We start from the raw sequence: 17,512 nt of genomic DNA on the forward strand, positions 1-17,512 counted from the left end.
GGCACACAGTTCAAGGTTAGGATGATATCATAAACAAGAAGACACTGAGACTTGATGGGATTGTCAGGACTGTTGTCACATTTGGCTGCAACTGGTGCTTTCTTATGAACTCATCAGAGCTTCTTTACTTAATCTTGTGCATCCACTTTCTTAGTTACCGGTTATGTGTTTGAAGAAACTGTGAGCCAGCATGTGAGAGCATGATGTGGCAGTGATGAGTAGGATTAAGGATATGTGCCTCTTGGAAACCTGAGGAAGCAACTGCATCAGAAAGAGGGTTTGAAACTAAACTCAACACTTCTTGGCTGTATCTTTTATGAATCTTGGAGGTCACAGTTTTAATCTTTAGTTAATCATTTGCACAAAGCAGAAGCTTAATACCATCTATGAATAAACACAATGACATTTTTGGCTTTATATTTTTTATACTTTGGTATATGTTTGAATATGAACAGTTTCGAAATCTTTATGAGACTTTGAAAAACAAACTGATAAACAAGATTCAAGATTTAAAGGTTTCTACTTCTTCCTCTTAAGTTCAAGTAGTCTTGACCATCTTTTATGAACAGAAGCTGTATTTGTCTCTCCAACATCTGCAAAAACCAATATACAAAACCAAACCTCTTTAATCAAAATCCCTTATGAACAATTAAGAAACAAAACAAACACAAATGTTTCTTACAATGCAGTGTAGGTTCCGATTTTTCGCAGGAATCCGAGCATATATCCTAGAGTCAGTTTTATTTTTGTCAGTTGAGCTTATGTACATTATGAAACTTCAATATAGTTGTAGCTGGATCCTCTTACTTTAGCATAAGTTGTGAGCCTGATAGTGTCTTGTACAAGGGAATCAAGATTAGCTTCATATCCAGGCCTCACATATATAACCTACACCAAAACAACATAAGACTTTACTCATTTCATTCTGTATATGTAGAAGAGCCTATGATGGAGTTCCAGGAGTGCTTACAGAAGGATCATCACCACCAATATCTGGGAGTGCTGAAGCTCGATTCTCCCTACTTGATGGCAAGATCCAGACAGTGAAAGTTGTGTCAATCTGGTCACATATATTTCATCAAACACAGATGTTTTCTTGCTCAGATGCCTTCACTTTATTTTTAGAACGAAACAGTTATATATATATATACCAGTCGAGGATAAGCAGAGGAGCAAATGCTGCACTTTCTTGAGAAAGATGTTATTATTCTTCCATCTACTGAAAGTCCCATGCTTGCGTGCTATACAAGAAACAATACTATCAAAACCTAAAATGATTTTGGTTTGGGTAAGAGACAAGAGAGAGTCATGCAAGCTCTAATGCTTAAACACTGTCAATGTAACACATTCACAAAGCTACCCTTTGGACGGAGAGATCAACAGCTACACGGGGATTAGTAGGGCCATCATCTTCAACAAGATCTTGGAGGTGAAGATCACGGAGGGAAACATTGTAGTGTGTGTTCCAGCTACCGTTCCATTTGCCTTCAGAAGGAGATAAAGTTATCAGACGCTTCACTGTTCTTGAGTTCCCTCCTCCATTGATTGCTGCCTGCATGTGTTAGTTGAAGGCATTGGGTATGAATAACTAAAATGAGCATCAAAACGAAAAGAATAATATATACTGTACCGAAGAAGAAGAAGAAGGTTCTTGTTTCCTTGAGAGAGAATAAACCGGAAGTAGATGAGGGCGTTGAGATACTTTCTTCTTAGTATTCAGGAGATTTGGTGAGACCAAACAACGTAGAGAGGATGATTCGGCCATGGATTATGATATGATGATTCTCCAGAGGGAAGCTCTCTGGTGGTCTGAAACCATGCAACATGTCACCAAACCTTATCCACTATATATATAACATTCTCACCACCACATCTTTTTTGGGCGCTTGACGTGTAACTTTCTCATAAACAAATTTACATATTAAAAAAACGTTGGAATACAAAGCTCATATAAAGCAATCTGATTAGAGTATTTTGGACGCTTTTCTTAGCGTTTTGATTTAGTGTGGTGGTCACTTTTTGGTTACTACACTTTCCTTTTGCTTATTACAGAGAAACGAAATCTCAGTAACAAATAAGCCTATGCTTTACGATTTCATTCTAGTCGGACTAGTGTGACAAATAATCTCCTTGGTGTGTGTATATGATTAGCCTTTATTAATTGCAACGATGGCTCATATTCAGCTTATCAAAGCTGATTGTGTAAACTGCATGTTTTTGCAAAAACATATAATACTTGATTTAAACAAAAAGAAAGCACTGAACCATTTCAACTCTTGAACATAGTCTTACAAGTAATGATAGTTGAGAGATTTGAGCCACAGTCAAAACCAATTACGAAGAAAAGAAGACCCAACTCTTAACCGAAATCGCTTCACAAGACATTGAAGATCTACCACAGATGAGTTTAATTGTTCAAAAGAACACAAAGAAACATCAAAAAGGTAGAGCAATAATCTTACCCAAGCTCTGAACAATAATACTATTATTATCCAGACGCTTCCCACTGAAATCTCAAAGACCATCACAAAAAAAAAAAAATCTCAGACAAGGTCTTTTAGATAAGATCAGCTACATTCATTGGCATCTCGTCAATCTGGGTACTGTAGTACTGCTCAATGTCCCTGAGGATCTTGATGTCATCGCTTTTAACAAAGTTGATCGCAACACCCTACAATGATGATCATAAGGATAGTCAACAGCGGTATTCGTGTTGAGTTCACACCTTGACAGAATAATCAACTACAAATAATGTAGAGTTTATAATAAATCAGTGACCTTGCGCCCGAAACGACCAGATCGTCCAATACGATGGATGTAGAGCTCACGGTTGTTGGGGAGATCATAATTGATGACGAGAGAAACCTGATAGAGAAAATTCCTCATGTCAATTCAAACCTCTACCATAATCTGAGACCTAAATAACAGAGACTAAACATTTTTGCCTGCATTATCATCTATACGGAAGATATATAGCGAATAAGTTATAATGACATACTTGCTGCACGTCAATCCCACGTGCCCATACATCTGTCGTGATCAAAACACGACTGTCGCCTGACCGGAACTGATTCATGATTTCGTCTCTTTCCTTCTGAGGCATGTCACCGTGCATTGATGAGACTGTGAAGTTGTTAGTCCTCATTTTCTCACTTAGCCAATCCACCTATAACAAATGCGGAGAAGTTTAGCGAGACATTGAAAAAAAATGTGTCTCAAAACCCAAGTTACCGAAAACATTGAAAGAAAAATTAGAAAGCAACAGGATTGTATAGTATCACAGAATAAATTTAGAAGCCAATGCAATTGACTAAAGATCTGCAAGTGCAGTCACGAAAGAGTACAATTTTGAAGGACGTTACAAGCTTATAAATCAAGTTAAGATAGCAGTGCTAGAATCTTAATGCTAACAAAATGTAACCTGATCACCTAAAACAACTCAAATAAACTACAGATATTTAACTCAAGATAGCACCAGGATTACCTTTCGTTTAGTGTTGCAGAAGATAACAGCTTGAGTGATAGTAAGCGTGTCATAAAGATCACAGAGTGTATCAAACTTCCATTCCTCCTTCTCAACAGCAACAAAAAATTGTTTAATGCCCTGAAAAGGATGTACACGAAAGTTAGCCAGCGAAGCCTACGAGTGTAAACCTAGCGTAAAACTAAAAATAAACAAGCACATAGATGCAGAAGAAGAAAACGTACTTCAAGAGTCAACTCATCACGCTTCACAAGTATCTTCACTGGCTCCGTCATAAACTTCGATGTCATCTCCAAAATCTCGTGAGGAAGAGTTGCAGAAACCAAGCAAACCTATACACATAAGGAATAAAGTTAAGAGAGATGTCAAATAATGAAAATCTAGCTACCGAATTCTCACATGGATCAACCAAGCTACTTAACAATGTTCTCTAACAAATTAAGCAAATCCAATAACAGTCAATAAACTAGGAGTTAGGCACCAAACAATGTTCTAGGCAGTGAAACTTCACCTGAAGATCAGGTGGAAGATATCTGTAAACATCATAAATCTGGTCCTTGAACCCTCTGCTCAGCATCTCATCAGATTCATCAAGAATCAAAAGCTTAATACCCCTGGTACGCAGACTCCTCCTCTTAATCATATCACATACACGCCCAGGCGTCCCAGACACAACATGGACACCATTCTCCAGCTTCCTGATATCTTCTCCAACGCTCTTCCCACCAATACACGCATGCGCCTGAATATTAGCGTGCAACCCAATAGCTTGAATAGTCTTCTCCGTTTGCGAAGCCAGCTCCCTCGTCGGAGACAATATCAACGCCTGAACTCTGCAACCGAAACAAACGTCAACAATCATTAAAGGTGAAAAATTGAAATTAGGGTTTCCAAAACATACTCTCTAGAGGAAGTGTCAACGATTTGGCAGACGGAGAGAGCAATCATGGAGGTTTTTCCGGTACCGGACTGAGCTTGGGCGATGACATCGCGGCCTTGGAGAATAGGCATGACGGCTCTCTGCTGAATCGCGGAGGGCTTCTCGAAGCCGTACTCGTAGACGCCGCGGAGTACGTCTTCCTTGATCCCCATGTCGTTGAAATTGGTGATGGGCTCGATCCCTTCGGTTGTTTCGAAGACTAATTTGTCGTCGTCCATTGGTCCGCCGCCTCTCCTTCCTCCTCCACGGCCAGGATTCGCTTCCGCCATTGCTCTCTAACTAATTTTTCTCTCTCCTAGGGTTTCCGATCGTGAAATCTCTCTCTCTCTAGAGGATGAGCTGTTCTGAGATAAGCGCGGCTCGATGTGGACTTATTTGGGCTTTTATTTAACAATGGGCCTGGCCCATAATTAAATGCCCAAGTTGAAATGAGGAAAGTAAGCCTCAAAACGACAACGCTTTATCACGAAGCCGAACTCGCGAACACAGCTTCAGAAGAACCTAGTTAGATCGGTTTCTCTGTCGGGATTTTATCTCTCCTTCTTCACGGACCCTATCTCGCTCCTAAATTTATCCTCTCTCCTCTTTGCTCAGAGCCTGATTGGAATGTTTTTTGTATAGCTCTGGGGAATGAAATAGAACTTATTCTGTTCATCTCTGTTGAAGGTTCGTGCTTTGTAACATTCGAGAATTAGCTGTTAATTCACATCCTTCGTTGCCTTTCGTTAAATGGGATCTCCTGTTATGTGGCAAAACCGTATCTTTTGATTTTCACTTATCTCTTTATTTCTGTTTTGGGTTGTTTTAATTGTGCAATGCATAAAGTTTGGATGGTGCAAGACTGTTGTAAGTGATTTTGAATTTGTGAGTTGTGTGTATTTTTTTTGTAGTAATATTAGATTTTGAGAGGAAGGTGTGTTGTGATGTATACTAGAGCAATAAAAAGGAACCAGAGATGGGGTTTGGTATTGCAGCAAGCCAAATACTTAGTTAGACCAGCCATTCGTGACTACACTGTGTCCAGATCTTATGGACTCACTAATCATTTGACCAGTAATGCAAATCTGCGAAGAGGGTCTCTCTTCCGTTCGTTTTCTCCCCACGGTGGTGGTACTAGTATTGCCTCCAGAAGTAGTTTAAGACTCTCGAAGAACATCCAGCTTCGTAGTTTTAGTTCTGAAGGTGATGATAAACATGTCTCTTTGAACAAAGGGAGTGACATTGGTGATGGAAAAACCGGGAAGGAGAAAACTAGTTGCGGTGTGGGGCATTTAAATTCGCATGCTCAACTCGGAGAGCAGGACCAAATAGAATGGCTCAGTAACGAGAAGCTTGCTAGTGAATGCAAAAAGAAGGAGTCACCTCTTCTTTCTAGACGAGACAGATTCAAAAACGAGTTTTTGAGGAGAGTACAACCTTGGGAGAAGATACAGCTTTCGTGGGAGACCTTCCCTTACTATATCCAGTAATAATCTAAAACATACTCTCTTTTTTTTTCTCTGTTATTGTGTTTCTGCTTATGGATTCTTCTGCTCATGCTCATTTCACAGCGACCACACCAAAAACATTTTGGTGGAATGTGTTACCTCACATATAAGACAAAGGAATGCCACTTCAATGTATGGTGCCCGTTTAGATTCTTCAAGTGGAAGAATATTGCTCCAGGGCCTTCCAGGTTTGTTACTCTTTTGTTATCAAAGTAATTACTAAGGAAACATAAGATGGACCAATAAGAAACCTTATGTTTGTTCAGGCACTGACCTCTACCAGGAGAGGCTGGTACGAGCACTTGCTCGAGATGTACAAGTTCCTCTGTTGGTTCTTGACAGCAGCGTTCTTGCCCCTTATGTGAGATTTTTTTATGAGTAATTTGCCTGTAACAAGTCACCTTTTATTGTTCTGTTTTTTGTGTGTGTTATATAATCTTTCTCGGTTCTGAATCAGGATTTTTCTGATGAGTACAATGAAGACTCTGAATCTGATGGTGAGAACGCAGAAGCGGAAGCAGATGAGGGCACGACAGAGTCTGAAGCTGAGGAAGATTCTGGAGCGAATAGTGAGGAGGATTCTGAAGCGAAAACAGACGGTAGTGACAATGAGGAAGCTCGTCTGGAGGTTACTGAGGAAGATATCAAGAAAATTGTGCCAAAACTTGAGGAGCTCGGAGAGGTAATGATTTTTCATAAATTTAGTATGTACTGATTGCTCTTTTCCTATTAGTATATAATTATATTGCTGTACCCTGTGGACAATGTGATCTCTTGGACCCTGTCATATAAACTTTTTGATTCATGGTTTTAGTTTAATTTTATGAACATGTTATTGGAGTTATTACCGTTTGAATGCTGGTTCTTTAGTTCTACATGATGACTCTTTGCATTGTTCCCTCTTGAACTTCTAATTTATCGAATTTCAGAAATTTTCTGAATATTTGCTTATCTGCTCTAAATCGTGGCAGTTAGTAGCGGAAGAACTACATGAAGCTGGTGGAGCTTGCGAAGCGGCAGCTGTTGAGCATTCTGATAAAGCTAGGCGCCCGGCAAGGAAAGGTAACCATCCAGTAGGCATATTCATCATTATAAGTGCTAGGTAGAGTTGATTTAGTAATACTTTCCTGTCTAATCAGATTTTTGACTTTCTCATCATTCACTTGTCAGACTTTTATTTATTCTCTGTGTTGTTTTTTACTTTTCTTTATTTCTATTTGTGGTTACATAATTTGCAGGAGATCGAGTCAAATATGTTGGACCTTCTAAGAAGGGTGATGCAAAGCACAGGTAGTTTACGGATTTACTTCTCCGCAATTTATCCTCTAGCCATCCTACTTAGATTTAAATTGTTCCAACACGTATTTTAGTAATGAATTCACTGAAAGGTTTTAGAATCTTATACATGGTCACTCGTAGAGCGTCAGTCTATTATGCCAGCAACAAGATATGTTTAACTTTTGTGCTATATTGAGTTTTTCAGTTTTAAGAAAAGGAATGTTGACCTTGTGCGCTGTTTGTTTTTATTTGAGCATACCATTGATTGTAATTGTAGAATGAGTATGTACTGTGTTAATGTCTGTTTGCTACTAAGGGAAGGCCAGTTTGTTATTCGCTTCACAATTGCTGCAGCTTGATGCTTTGCTTTCATGATTTCCAATTTTTATTAGAGAGTTTAAATAGGGCTGAGCAGTGGTTGTCTGTAGCGCTCCATCCTTGTTTAATAGTTTACGTATAGAGCAAAAATCTTGAAAGCTAGTACATAACTAACTGCTGTAAATGAGTCGTTCAAATTTTATCACTTGGTTGACTTCATATGCACTATAGGCTCCGTGTGGCCGTAAAGAATGTTGGTAGTGCTGCTAACTCTGCCTAATTATGTCAGTAGTATTTCTCTTATCGTCTGCGAGACCATAATTGTGATTGGTTGGATATACCCTTGGTAATGCTTCTAGCACGTTTAATTTGAGTAGTTTTGGTTTAGGGTTGGATGTGTACCATTGCTGCCACAGTCGTTTCCTATATGATGTATTGCTTTATTTGTGTGCTTAACTTGGTGAGTGGATCTGTGTGTTGCTATGCCCTATATTTGTCTTCAACCATTTATATACTTACAGGCCATTAACTACCGGACAGCGTGGAGAGATATTTGAGGTGAATGGGAACCGCGTTGCGGTCGTATTTGACAATGAAGGTGATACATCATCGGAGGGAAGCGAGAAGAAACCAAAAAAGCAGTCCCAGAAGCCCAATATACACTGGATAGATGGTATATTTACTTGATAAAGCCATATATAGTTGGAAAATTATCCTCTATGCAGACAATATACATCATACGTAAATGTAGCTAACCTCCATATTATCTGCGCAGTTAAAGACCTGAAGCACGATTTGGATATGCAGGCAGAAGATGGCTACACTGCCCTGAAGGCTTTAAATGAGGTATGTTTTCTTGTTGCTTGTACATGTTTCTTATCCTATAGATCAGATCTGAATATGTATCCAGCAGTAGCAAGTGCTCTTAAGTTTTAAATTTTCTTGAAACTTAACATATATAGATGGTTCAGTCTTGTGCACTCATGTATCCGTTTTTGTTTCCTGTGTTTGTAGGTTTTGCAATCAACACAACCACTGATTGTCTATTTTCCAGACTCGTCCCGGTGGTTGTCTAGAGCTGTGCCCAAGGCAAAACGAAATGAGTTTGTAGACAAAGTTGAGGAAATGTTTGATAAAGTGACAGGTCCTGTTGTACTGATCTGCGGTCGGAACAAGATTGAGACAGCCTCCAAAGGGAGAGAGAAATTCGTAAGCCTTTCTCTTCGTTGGCTGGCTTTACTTTTGTTATTGATCAGTAAATTGTATTTTGTTTGTGAACGAACAGACGATGATACTCCCAAACTTTGGCCGCATTGCGAAACTGGTATGTTGGCTAAAACATAAAAAGTAACTTTTGATGATAGAATCTTAGTTTGGTCCTTATCAAGTTATTGGTTCACTTGCGTCTTGCAGCCCCTTCCTTTGAAGCATCTTACTGAGGGACTCAGCGGAAGGAAAAGTTCAGATGATAATGAGATATACAAATTATTCACTAATGTTATGAACCTACTTCCTCCTAAGGTATGCCTTATGTCTTTTATTAACTTTCTTATATAAGTTTAGATAACCGACAAAAATTGTATTGATGTGTTTTTCTTGTTTCTTTGTGCAGGAGGAAGACGTCCTTGCAGTATTCAACAAACAACTTGTAGAAGATAGAAGAATTGTTGTATCACGGAGCAATTTAAATGAGATACTTAAGGTACACATATCTAGATTGATTCTCTTATATAGCAGTGGAGTCAATTTGTGATTATTTTCGTAATCATTGACTTTGAGAACCTTTTTCCCAGGCACTTGAGGAAAACGAGTTATTATGCACAGACTTGTACCAAGTGAACACCGATGACGTCATATTGACAAAACAAAGTAACTCCCTATAAACACACATGTTTTGTTATGTATATGTTTGCTTGTTATGTCTTTAGCAATGTTGTAAAGACCCTTGCTATATGTTTTGTATGCCATTTGTTACTATAATGGCAAGAATCCAGTTGTTAGGAGACATATGATAAGGCTTTAACGTACACATATATGTTTAGATCTATCACATTCCCTTGCTCTGATTGTCCTTCTTTTCTGAAATAGTTGTAGTTGATGTTATGATTATATATTAAGTTGAAACAGGATGCAGCTCCTTGTTATTGACGTTGATCTCTGCCACCGTCTCTTATTTGTCCCAGTCACTTATGATGTGAGCGATAGAGCTCAGAAACTTGTTTATATTGATTTTTACAGGGGCAGAGAAAGTAGTTGGCTGGGCCAGAAACCACTATTTATCTTCTTGTTCGAAACCGTTGATTAAAGAAGACCGCCTGATTCTGCCTCGTGAAAGGTATTAGCATAGTTGTCGTGGCTTTTATCTTCCAAGTCTATAATTTTGTCTTCCTCTTTTGTAGCATTGAGATATCAGTTAAAAGGTTGAAAGCACAAGAAGATATATCTCGAAAGCCTTCACATAGCTTGAAGGTTTTAGTTTCTTCCTCGTGTTGCGTTTTGAAAGTTGATTACTCCTATTTAATTAACAGAGATCTTTTTCTTGCAGAACATAGCAAAGGATGAGTTTGAAAGCAACTTTGTCTCAGCTGTAGTTGCTCCTGAAGAAATCGGTGTCAAGTTTGACGACGTTGGTGCCCTTGAGCATGTGAAGAAGACACTGAACGAGTTGGTTATTCTTCCCATGAGAAGGCCAGAGCTCTTCACTCGTGGGAATCTCTTGCGGGTACTCTGTCTCTCCCATTGTTTTCTTTTCCTCAAGAGATGGATCTCTCTGATTGTCTGAGTTTTTTTGGTTCTTCTCCAGCCTTGTAAAGGCATATTGCTTTTTGGTCCTCCTGGTACTGGTAAAACGCTACTTGCCAAGGCCCTTGCAACAGAAGCTGGAGCTAACTTCATTAGCATAACTGGCTCATCCCTTACATCAAAGGTACATGGAACCTTAAAACTATGTTGTATGTATGTAACTTTTTACACAATTAATCTCTTTCCAACTTTGCATGTGATTGGTTCTTACTATGTCAACTTGGTCCATTATTTTTGGTACAGTGGTTTGGAGATGCAGAGAAGCTCACGAAAGCTCTGTTCTCCTTTGCGAGCAAGCTTGCGCCTGTGATAATTTTTGTCGATGAGGTTAGAGATTCTTCATCTTTTATTGATATCACTTTACTATTTCAGTCATTGCTTTCAAGGAGGTAATGAAGTGGTTTTTGTTGTGTCTTATGAGTAGGTTGACAGTTTGTTAGGCGCTCGTGGTGGTTCTCACGAGCATGAAGCAACGCGAAGAATGAGAAATGAGTTCATGGCAGCATGGGATGGGCTGAGGTCAAAAGATAGCCAAAGGATACTCATACTTGGTGCCACCAACCGACCTTTTGATCTTGATGACGCTGTCATTCGCCGTCTACCAAGAAGGTAAAAATACCATAATCCGAGTTTCCAATTTTTTTCCTTACAAAAACATTGGTCTCACTGAAGCTTTTGTTGTTCTGCTTTCTGTTTATAGGATATATGTGGATTTACCAGATGCTGATAACCGGTTAAAGATTTTGAAGATATTTCTGACTCCAGAAAATCTTGAAACCGGTTTCGAGTTTGAGAAACTTGCAAAAGAAACCGAAGGATACTCAGGAAGCGATCTAAAGGTTTGGTTCATTTACTTGACAAGTTTGTAGTACTAGTGGGATCTGTAGTACTTTAAATGATATGTTTGAAAAAATGGCAGAATCTATGCATCGCTGCTGCGTACAGACCAGTTCAAGAATTGTTACAGGAAGAAAACAAGGTAAAAAGACATGAACAGATCTTTGCTTGATTTGCATGAACACAGTTTTGTAACACACTCGATGCTTTTTGCAATGTTGAACTCCTCAGGGTTCGGGAGCAAATGGTGCAGCTCCTGATCTACGGCCTCTGAGTTTGGACGACTTCATCCAATCTAAAACTAAGGTAGTTGATTGGATCCTCAATGTCCAAAGAAAACAGCATCTATGTTTATGCTTCTTCTATTTTGTTAATGTTTTTTTTGTCAAATATATTGATAATGCATCAATTTTTAATGCAATTACAGGTGAGTCCGTCTGTGTCATATGATGCAACGACGATGAACGAGCTGAGAAAATGGAACGAGCAGTACGGTGAAGGTGGTAGCCGGACCAAGTCTCCTTTCGGCTTCTAATCCAGTTTTGTTAGATTCATCATATATTCAATTTCTCTTCAACAATAAAAAAAACTCACCAAGATTTTTTTTCCATGTCATAAGCAATGAAAGTCACTATTTAAATTTTAATACTCAGTTTCATTTCATAAAAGTAACCAATAAACCAATTCCTCGTCCCTAGCAATCACAATTTTGTATTACACAAGATTTTAGTCACACAAAAAGTAATAAACAAACATTTTTTTGATAATATTTACAAATATAATAAACAAATTCTATTGGTCAGCCAAAAAGAAAATGGGAACACAGCAACAAATATATCCTTTTCTTGAAATTGAATTAAATTATGTGATTCTCCTCACGCGCACATTTTTCTTGTTTAGCCGAAAGCGATTCCAAACGCGCTATAGATGCGCGTGGGGAACTACGTATGTATTTATTTTTGAGAGAAAAAAAAAAGAAATTCAAAATTTGAAATAACCGTATCTACTAATTTCAATCAATGGCGGAAAGGAACGGCGAGGAAAAGTAGAAAACACTCTCACGCACTCGTACTCTTTCCTCTGCTCTCAACCTTCGAACAAAACGATGTCATCGGATTCGTCAGCGCCTAAATCAGTGACCGTTGAGGAAATGGCGGCGGAGGAGGATGCGGCAATCGAGGAGCGGTACAGTCTCTACGAGGCGTACAACGAGCTACACGCTCTAGCGCAGGAGCTGGAGACGCCGTTCGAAGCTCCGGCGGTTCTCGTGGTGGGACAGCAGACCGACGGCAAGAGCGCGCTGGTTGAAGCACTCATGGGGTTTCAGTTCAACCACGTGGGCGGCGGAACCAAGACTCGCCGCCCGATTACTCTCCACATGAAGTACGATCCTCAGTGTCAGTTCCCTCTCTGCCATCTCGGATCCGACGACGATCCTTCCGTCGCTCTCCCCAAATCACTCTCGCAAATTCAGGTTGACTATATGTATTTTGTTTAATTGCTTTTAGTTGAACCGATGCTGATGTTTATAGGATTTTTTAGGCGTATATTGAAGCGGAGAATATGAGGCTGGAGCAAGAGCCGTCACCGTTCTCTGCTAAGGAGATTATTGTGAAAGTTCAGTATAAGTATTGCCCCAACCTTACCATCATTGATACACCTGGACTTATTGCTCCTGCTCCAGGACTCAAAAACCGAGCTCTTCAGGTTCTTTTTTTTTTTTAAATAAATAAAAATGATTATCAGTTACACGAATTGTACTTCATCACATAGTCATACATCTAAATGAAAATGACTATTTGAATGGTGTTGATGATGTTATCAACAAAACACTTAATAATTAATTCATAGTTTACAATGTGGTGGTTGGTGTCTTGTTCGTGTAGCTTCCAATGACTTTTCATTTTTTTTATTTGGCTTTGCTTGATTTGAGAGTGCGTTTCTTGTTCTTTTTTAATAGGTTCAAGCGCGAGCTGTAGAAGCTCTAGTCCGAGCAAAGATGCAGCACAAGGAGTTTATCATTTTATGCCTTGAAGATAGCAGTGACTGGAGCATTGCAACTACTCGAAGGATAGTGATGCAAGTATGAGACTTGGCCCTAGCCCCCATTGCGTCTAGCCTTGTTTTTGTCTTAATAGAGTTTTTTTTTTTATTGTTAGGTGGATCCTGAGCTTTCTAGGACAATTGTTGTTTCCACAAAGCTTGACACCAAAATCCCTCAGTTTTCATGTTCATCCGACGTGGAAGTTTTCCTCTCACCTCCTGCAAGCGCACTCGACAGCTCCTTACTTGGCGATTCCCCTTTCTTCACGTCTGTGCCTTCTGGAAGAGTCGGCTATGGACATGATTCAGTATATAAGTCCAATGACGAATTCAAACAGGTGTTTGCTCTGCTGTCTGATTCCTTAATCTTTTCATGGATTCTAAAATATGTTTGTGTGTTTTTATTGCAGGCTGTGTCACTTAGAGAAATTGAAGACATTGCATCTTTAGAGAAGAAGTTGGGCCGTGTGCTGACAAAGCAGGAAAAGAATAGGATTGGTGTCAGTAAACTGAGGTTGTTTCTCGAAGAACTACTCTGGAAGAGGTATATAACCAGCTTCTGTTTCCTCTACAGTTTATTTTTTCTCGTTATAGTCTTGATGCCATTCTCTTTGCAGGTACAAAGAGAGTGTTCCGTTGATCATTCCCCTCTTAGGAAAGGAATACCGCAGTACAGTCAGAAAGCTGGATACCGTTAGCAAGGAACTTAGGTGGGAACTTTTTTCGTCTGAAAATTTCTTATTTATTTTAGTAAGCTTAGTTTTCCTCTTCTGTTAAGAAATATAACTTATTGATGGTAGATTTGTTTTCCTTTTACAGCTCTTTAGATGAAGCAAAGCTCAAAGAAAGAGGCAGGACTTTCCATGATCTCTTCTTAACCAAGGTTTTTGTAGAGCGTATTTGGATCTTTAAGATTTCTTTTTATGCCTTCAAGTACTATTTCATCTGTTCATGGACTCATGAAATAATATTATTTGTGTAGTTACAACAAAGTTCATTTGGTAATCTACTCCATTTCTTGTTTATCGACTATTGACACTAAAAATATATTAGCGACAGTGAATCATATCTAGGACTGAGTAGTAGTTCAGAATTGCTTTGTTGGATATATAGGACATATTCTCTGATTAACGTAGAAGTTCCTTTGTTTGTATTGATCCAAGTTGGGTTTTCTCACCTGTTTTTTTTTTTTTTTTTTGCCAGTTATCTCTGTTACTGAAAGGAACAGTTGTGGCCCCTCCTGATAAATTTGGTAATGTTACTGTCTGTTCTCTACGACTCAACTGTCTTTAGCAATATTTTCTTTCTTGTTTCTGGTTGATTTGAATTTTGCAAGATAGTTTCGTTAAATGCATATTTGGTCATCAGACTGCGATGATTGCACATAATATGATGTATGCTAATCAATCAATAATTTGTGTATAATACTTTGGGAAGCACATTGTATGAAGATGTTCTCTTTATGTTGGGTTCTTTGATAATTTATATTTCCTCCGGATGTTTTTTCAGGTGAAACATTGCAAGATGAAAGAACGCAAGGTGGATCTTTTGTTGGTACTGATGGTCTCCAGTTCCCACATAAGCTAATACCAGTAAGCATTTATGGTCTATAACGGAGAACGAAGAAAAGAGATCATATATAGGGCCTTCAAGAATTATGAGGGAAGATAACCATTTTTTTTTCAATTGCAGAATGCAGGGATGCGTCTTTATGGAGGTGCACAGTATCATCGTGCCATGGCTGAGTTCCGTTTTCTAGTTGGTGCTATTAAATGTCCCCCAATAACTCGGGAGGAAATTGTAAACGCATGTGGAGTGGAGGATATTCATGATGGAACAAACTATTCCAGGTTTCATATCATCTGCTGAAAAGCAACAAATATTTTCAAATTTACTGTCTTTGCATCTCATATCCATTTCAGTATCTAATCTGCCCTGCAATGTTTGTAATGTTTGCTATGGAGCCTCTTATTCTCTTTTGTTTACTTGCTTTTGTAGGACAGCTTGTGTTATAGCAGTTGCAAAGGCTCGTGACACGTTTGAACCTTTCCTTCATCAGGTGATCTACGATTTTCTTCTTCTTTCGTGGATGATATAAATAAATCTTACTAATTAGTTAGTTATACATGGCAGAAAATATTGAAATATAACATCAGATTTGCTATAACTATATTTGTGCTTAAGAGTTATTGAGTAAACATGTTATGTTTGGAGAATATCTTTGTCTGAATTTTGTTATTCACATGTTCATCATTCCGAAAAGGAAAGTGTTTTTTCATTTCTCATCTTTGTTGTTTTTGTGTTGGTTTAGTTAGGAGCCAGGCTGCTACACATTCTTAAGAGATTGCTTCCAATTTCTGTATATCTTCTTCAGGTGGGCACTGTTCTCTTTGGTTTGATGGTATCCTAGTAATTTTTCCTTCCCAGCAAATTTCTGAAGGTGTGTATTGCTATGTTTGAATAGAAAGAAGGTGAATACTTAAGTGGACATGAGGTGTTTCTCAAGCGTGTTGCTTCAGCTTTCAACAGTTTTGTGGAGTCCACAGAAAAATCATGTCGTGACAAGTAATTCAATTTTCGAATGCCTTCTACTTGTATTCTAGTGAGTTTCAGTGATCAATCTCCCTCTGGTTCTTATATTGATTGCAGATGTATGGAGGATTTAGCAAGTACAACTCGCTATGTTACGTGGTCTCTTCACAACAAGGTCCTTGCTACTGCTTTTATAGCTATGTTTCAAATTTGGCATCCACTCACTAATTCAGTAGTCTTCTATTCTCAATGTTATGTAGAACCGAGCTGGTCTACGTCAATTCCTGGACTCGTTTGGGGGAACAGAGCAAGTTGCTACATCAGGTAATCCCTTGGGTTTTAGTCTTCCCCAAGATGCACCAGGCGGCACAACAGATACAAAGGCAAGATCAGATGTAAAGCTAAGCCAACTCGCCTCGAACATCGATTCAGGTTCCAGTCTTCAGACAACAGAAACGCGGTTGGCTGATCTTCTAGACAGCACGCTCTGGAACCGCAAGCTAGCTCCTTCCTCTGAGAGAATTGTCTACGCATTGGTCCAACAGATATTCCAAGGCATACGAGAATACTTTCTTGCCTCTGCTGAGTTAAAGGTTTGCTCCATCTTCGGTTTTACTCAAATTCTTACTTTTATTTTAGAGATTGGCTTTCCTTATGAACTGTTTCATTATGCAGTTCAACTGTTTTCTTCTGATGCCTATTGTGGATAAGTTACCTGCTCTTCTTAGGGAAGAGTTGGAGAATGCATTTGAAGACGACCTCGATAGTATTTTCGACATTACAAACCTCAGGCAATCACTTGATCAGAAGAAACGGAGCACGGAGATTGAACTGAGAAGGGTAAAGCCAAACTTGAACTCTCAATCTTTATGTTCATCATGCTTGACTTTATGTTAATTTTGATTTTTTCTTCATGTTGGACAGATAAAAAGGATCAAAGAAAAATTCAGAGTGATGAATGAGAAGCTGAACTCTCACGAGTTTGCTCAGAATCTAGACCCGTCTTCGTTGCAGACTTGCAGCAGTGACTCAAAGTCATCATAAATCTCACTGTTCAATATGTTTATTTTCTTAATTGTAGGTTAAGAAACAGTCCAAGAGTGTGTTTTCATGAGGGAACATCTTATGCCTGCGAACTTTGGATGTCCCAAAGAAAAATCAAAAGTTGTCTTTACAATTTGAAGCAAATATCAATTAGTAGTCGTGTAATACTATGTAATCAAAATCCAAAACCAGAAGTTGATAAAAAAAAAAAACAGTTACAGAAAAGCATACATATATGTTCTTAAGAAAGATCGATGCATGATGCACTCCAGAGATTGTCTTAAAAATTGTGAAGGATGACACAAAACCAGATGTAGAGATACATGATATTCATTATATGCATAATACAAAATTACACTTTGATCTACGCGCCCGGACAGATTTATTTTTCCAAAATATGTTGCTATTTGTTTTTCATGTCACTGTATATATCATATATGTGTCATCGTATAATTAAACTTATTTTATATATACCATCATATAAGTAATCATATAATTAATAGTATTTTATACGTACTGTCATATAACTAATCACATATATTATATTTTTTTTAAAGTTAATGTGAAATATAAAAACCATAATTTAAGTTGGTGTTTGAAATTGAGCTTTGTATTGTATTGATTTTTTTTATAAATTGAATATATTTTTTATAATGGTTATTGGTAAATATTTTGGTAAAAATCAATTTTTGAGTATCTGTATATTTTTGAATCAATTTTTGATATAAATAAATTTTATTTTATTAT

The 17,512-nt window shown here is 38.3% G+C and overlaps 4 protein-coding genes across 7 annotated transcripts; 2 read left to right on the top strand and 2 right to left on the bottom strand.

Annotated features, from left to right (window-relative positions):
* Positions 1-385: 385 nt before the first annotated feature.
* LOC103836959 (large ribosomal RNA subunit accumulation protein YCED homolog 2, chloroplastic) lies at positions 386-1,880 on the bottom strand. 2 transcript variants are annotated; one of them, XM_009113288.3, is made up of 7 exons: positions 1,631-1,880; positions 1,361-1,552; positions 1,152-1,241; positions 971-1,060; positions 808-888; positions 683-728; positions 386-593 (listed from the first exon to the last, which is right to left on the bottom strand). In XM_009113288.3, exons 1-7 carry the CDS (start codon positions 1,763-1,765, stop codon positions 520-522), a joined length of 708 nt encoding a protein of 235 aa, XP_009111536.1. In that variant the 5' UTR covers positions 1,766-1,880; the 3' UTR covers positions 386-519. The 2 variants fall into 2 exon arrangements, with proteins under 2 accessions (XP_009111536.1, XP_033147933.1); XM_033292042.1 differs by having other exon boundaries at positions 1,146-1,241.
* A 360-nt stretch (positions 1,881-2,240) lies between these two features.
* Positions 2,241-4,781, bottom strand: LOC103836967 (eukaryotic initiation factor 4A-III homolog). The gene is made up of 7 exons (XM_009113296.3): positions 4,386-4,781; positions 3,996-4,317; positions 3,709-3,816; positions 3,485-3,604; positions 2,999-3,166; positions 2,779-2,865; positions 2,241-2,671 (listed from the first exon to the last, which is right to left on the bottom strand). Exons 1-7 carry the CDS (start codon positions 4,691-4,693, stop codon positions 2,558-2,560), a joined length of 1,227 nt encoding a protein of 408 aa, XP_009111544.1. The 5' UTR covers positions 4,694-4,781; the 3' UTR covers positions 2,241-2,557.
* Positions 4,782-4,874: 93 nt separating this feature from the next.
* LOC103836977 lies at positions 4,875-11,835 on the top strand. Of its 3 annotated transcripts, none has more exons than XM_009113308.3 (24): positions 4,875-5,090; positions 5,315-5,889; positions 5,975-6,099; positions 6,178-6,272; positions 6,369-6,593; positions 6,883-6,973; positions 7,150-7,201; positions 8,029-8,180; positions 8,283-8,353; positions 8,522-8,716; positions 8,793-8,831; positions 8,921-9,028; positions 9,120-9,209; positions 9,301-9,376; positions 9,746-9,842; positions 9,907-9,976; positions 10,053-10,229; positions 10,311-10,433; positions 10,553-10,636; positions 10,734-10,918; positions 11,010-11,148; positions 11,229-11,288; positions 11,378-11,452; positions 11,574-11,835. In XM_009113308.3, the coding sequence occupies exons 2-24, from the start codon at positions 5,348-5,350 to the stop codon at positions 11,679-11,681; spliced, it is 2,979 nt and encodes a 992-aa protein (XP_009111556.2). In that variant the 5' UTR covers positions 4,875-5,090; positions 5,315-5,347; the 3' UTR covers positions 11,682-11,835. The 3 variants fall into 3 exon arrangements, with proteins under 3 accessions (XP_009111556.2, XP_033147887.1, XP_009111565.2); XM_033291996.1 differs by having other exon boundaries at positions 4,881-5,084; positions 5,313-5,889; XM_009113317.3 differs by having other exon boundaries at positions 4,909-5,090; positions 5,324-5,889.
* Positions 11,836-12,146: 311 nt separating this feature from the next.
* LOC103836993 (dynamin-like protein ARC5) lies at positions 12,147-16,995 on the top strand. The gene is made up of 17 exons (XM_009113328.3): positions 12,147-12,620; positions 12,689-12,853; positions 13,107-13,229; positions 13,306-13,527; positions 13,600-13,733; positions 13,807-13,899; positions 14,009-14,072; positions 14,393-14,441; positions 14,699-14,781; positions 14,882-15,039; positions 15,188-15,248; positions 15,501-15,563; positions 15,654-15,754; positions 15,839-15,896; positions 15,982-16,314; positions 16,397-16,561; positions 16,646-16,995. The coding sequence occupies exons 1-17, from the start codon at positions 12,252-12,254 to the stop codon at positions 16,763-16,765; spliced, it is 2,361 nt and encodes a 786-aa protein (XP_009111576.1). The 5' UTR covers positions 12,147-12,251; the 3' UTR covers positions 16,766-16,995.
* The last annotated feature ends 517 nt before the right edge of the window (positions 16,996-17,512 follow it).

Source organism: Brassica rapa, chromosome A01 (genome assembly GCF_000309985.2).
Source record: "Brassica rapa cultivar Chiifu-401-42 chromosome A01, CAAS_Brap_v3.01, whole genome shotgun sequence".
Lineage (NCBI taxonomy): Eukaryota > Viridiplantae > Streptophyta > Magnoliopsida > Brassicales > Brassicaceae > Brassica > Brassica rapa.

What these genes read in the sequence shown, in the direction of transcription:
- LOC103836959 (XM_033292042.1), bottom strand. Translation starts at nt 1,765, where the DNA reads ATGGCCGAATCATCCTCTCTACGTTGTTTGGTCTCACCAAATCTCCTG. An exon ending in TTGATCTCTCCGTCCAAAGG is followed by an intron (nt 1,242 to 1,360) that starts GTAGCTTTGTGA and finishes TTTCTTGTATAG; the next exon opens with CACGCAAGCATGGGACTTTC. An exon ending in ATCGGAACCTACACTGCATT is followed by an intron (nt 594 to 682) that starts GTAAGAAACATT and finishes TGGTTTTTGCAG; the next exon opens with ATGTTGGAGAGACAAATACA.
- LOC103836967 (XM_009113296.3), bottom strand. Translation starts at nt 4,693, where the DNA reads ATGGCGGAAGCGAATCCTGGCCGTGGAGGAGGAAGGAGAGGCGGCGGA. An exon ending in ATCTTCCACCTGATCTTCAG is followed by an intron (nt 3,817 to 3,995) that starts GTGAAGTTTCAC and finishes TTATGTGTATAG; the next exon opens with GTTTGCTTGGTTTCTGCAAC. An exon ending in GTGGGATTGACGTGCAGCAA is followed by an intron (nt 2,866 to 2,998) that starts GTATGTCATTAT and finishes TTTCTCTATCAG; the next exon opens with GTTTCTCTCGTCATCAATTA.
- LOC103836977 (XM_009113308.3), top strand. Translation starts at nt 5,348, where the DNA reads ATGTATACTAGAGCAATAAAAAGGAACCAGAGATGGGGTTTGGTATTG. An exon ending in CAATATACACTGGATAGATG is followed by an intron (nt 8,181 to 8,282) that starts GTATATTTACTT and finishes TTATCTGCGCAG; the next exon opens with TTAAAGACCTGAAGCACGAT. An exon ending in TGAACCTACTTCCTCCTAAG is followed by an intron (nt 9,029 to 9,119) that starts GTATGCCTTATG and finishes TTCTTTGTGCAG; the next exon opens with GAGGAAGACGTCCTTGCAGT.
- LOC103836993 (XM_009113328.3), top strand. Translation starts at nt 12,252, where the DNA reads ATGTCATCGGATTCGTCAGCGCCTAAATCAGTGACCGTTGAGGAAATG. An exon ending in TTGCCTCTGCTGAGTTAAAG is followed by an intron (nt 16,315 to 16,396) that starts GTTTGCTCCATC and finishes TTCATTATGCAG; the next exon opens with TTCAACTGTTTTCTTCTGAT. An exon ending in CGGAGATTGAACTGAGAAGG is followed by an intron (nt 16,562 to 16,645) that starts GTAAAGCCAAAC and finishes CATGTTGGACAG; the next exon opens with ATAAAAAGGATCAAAGAAAA.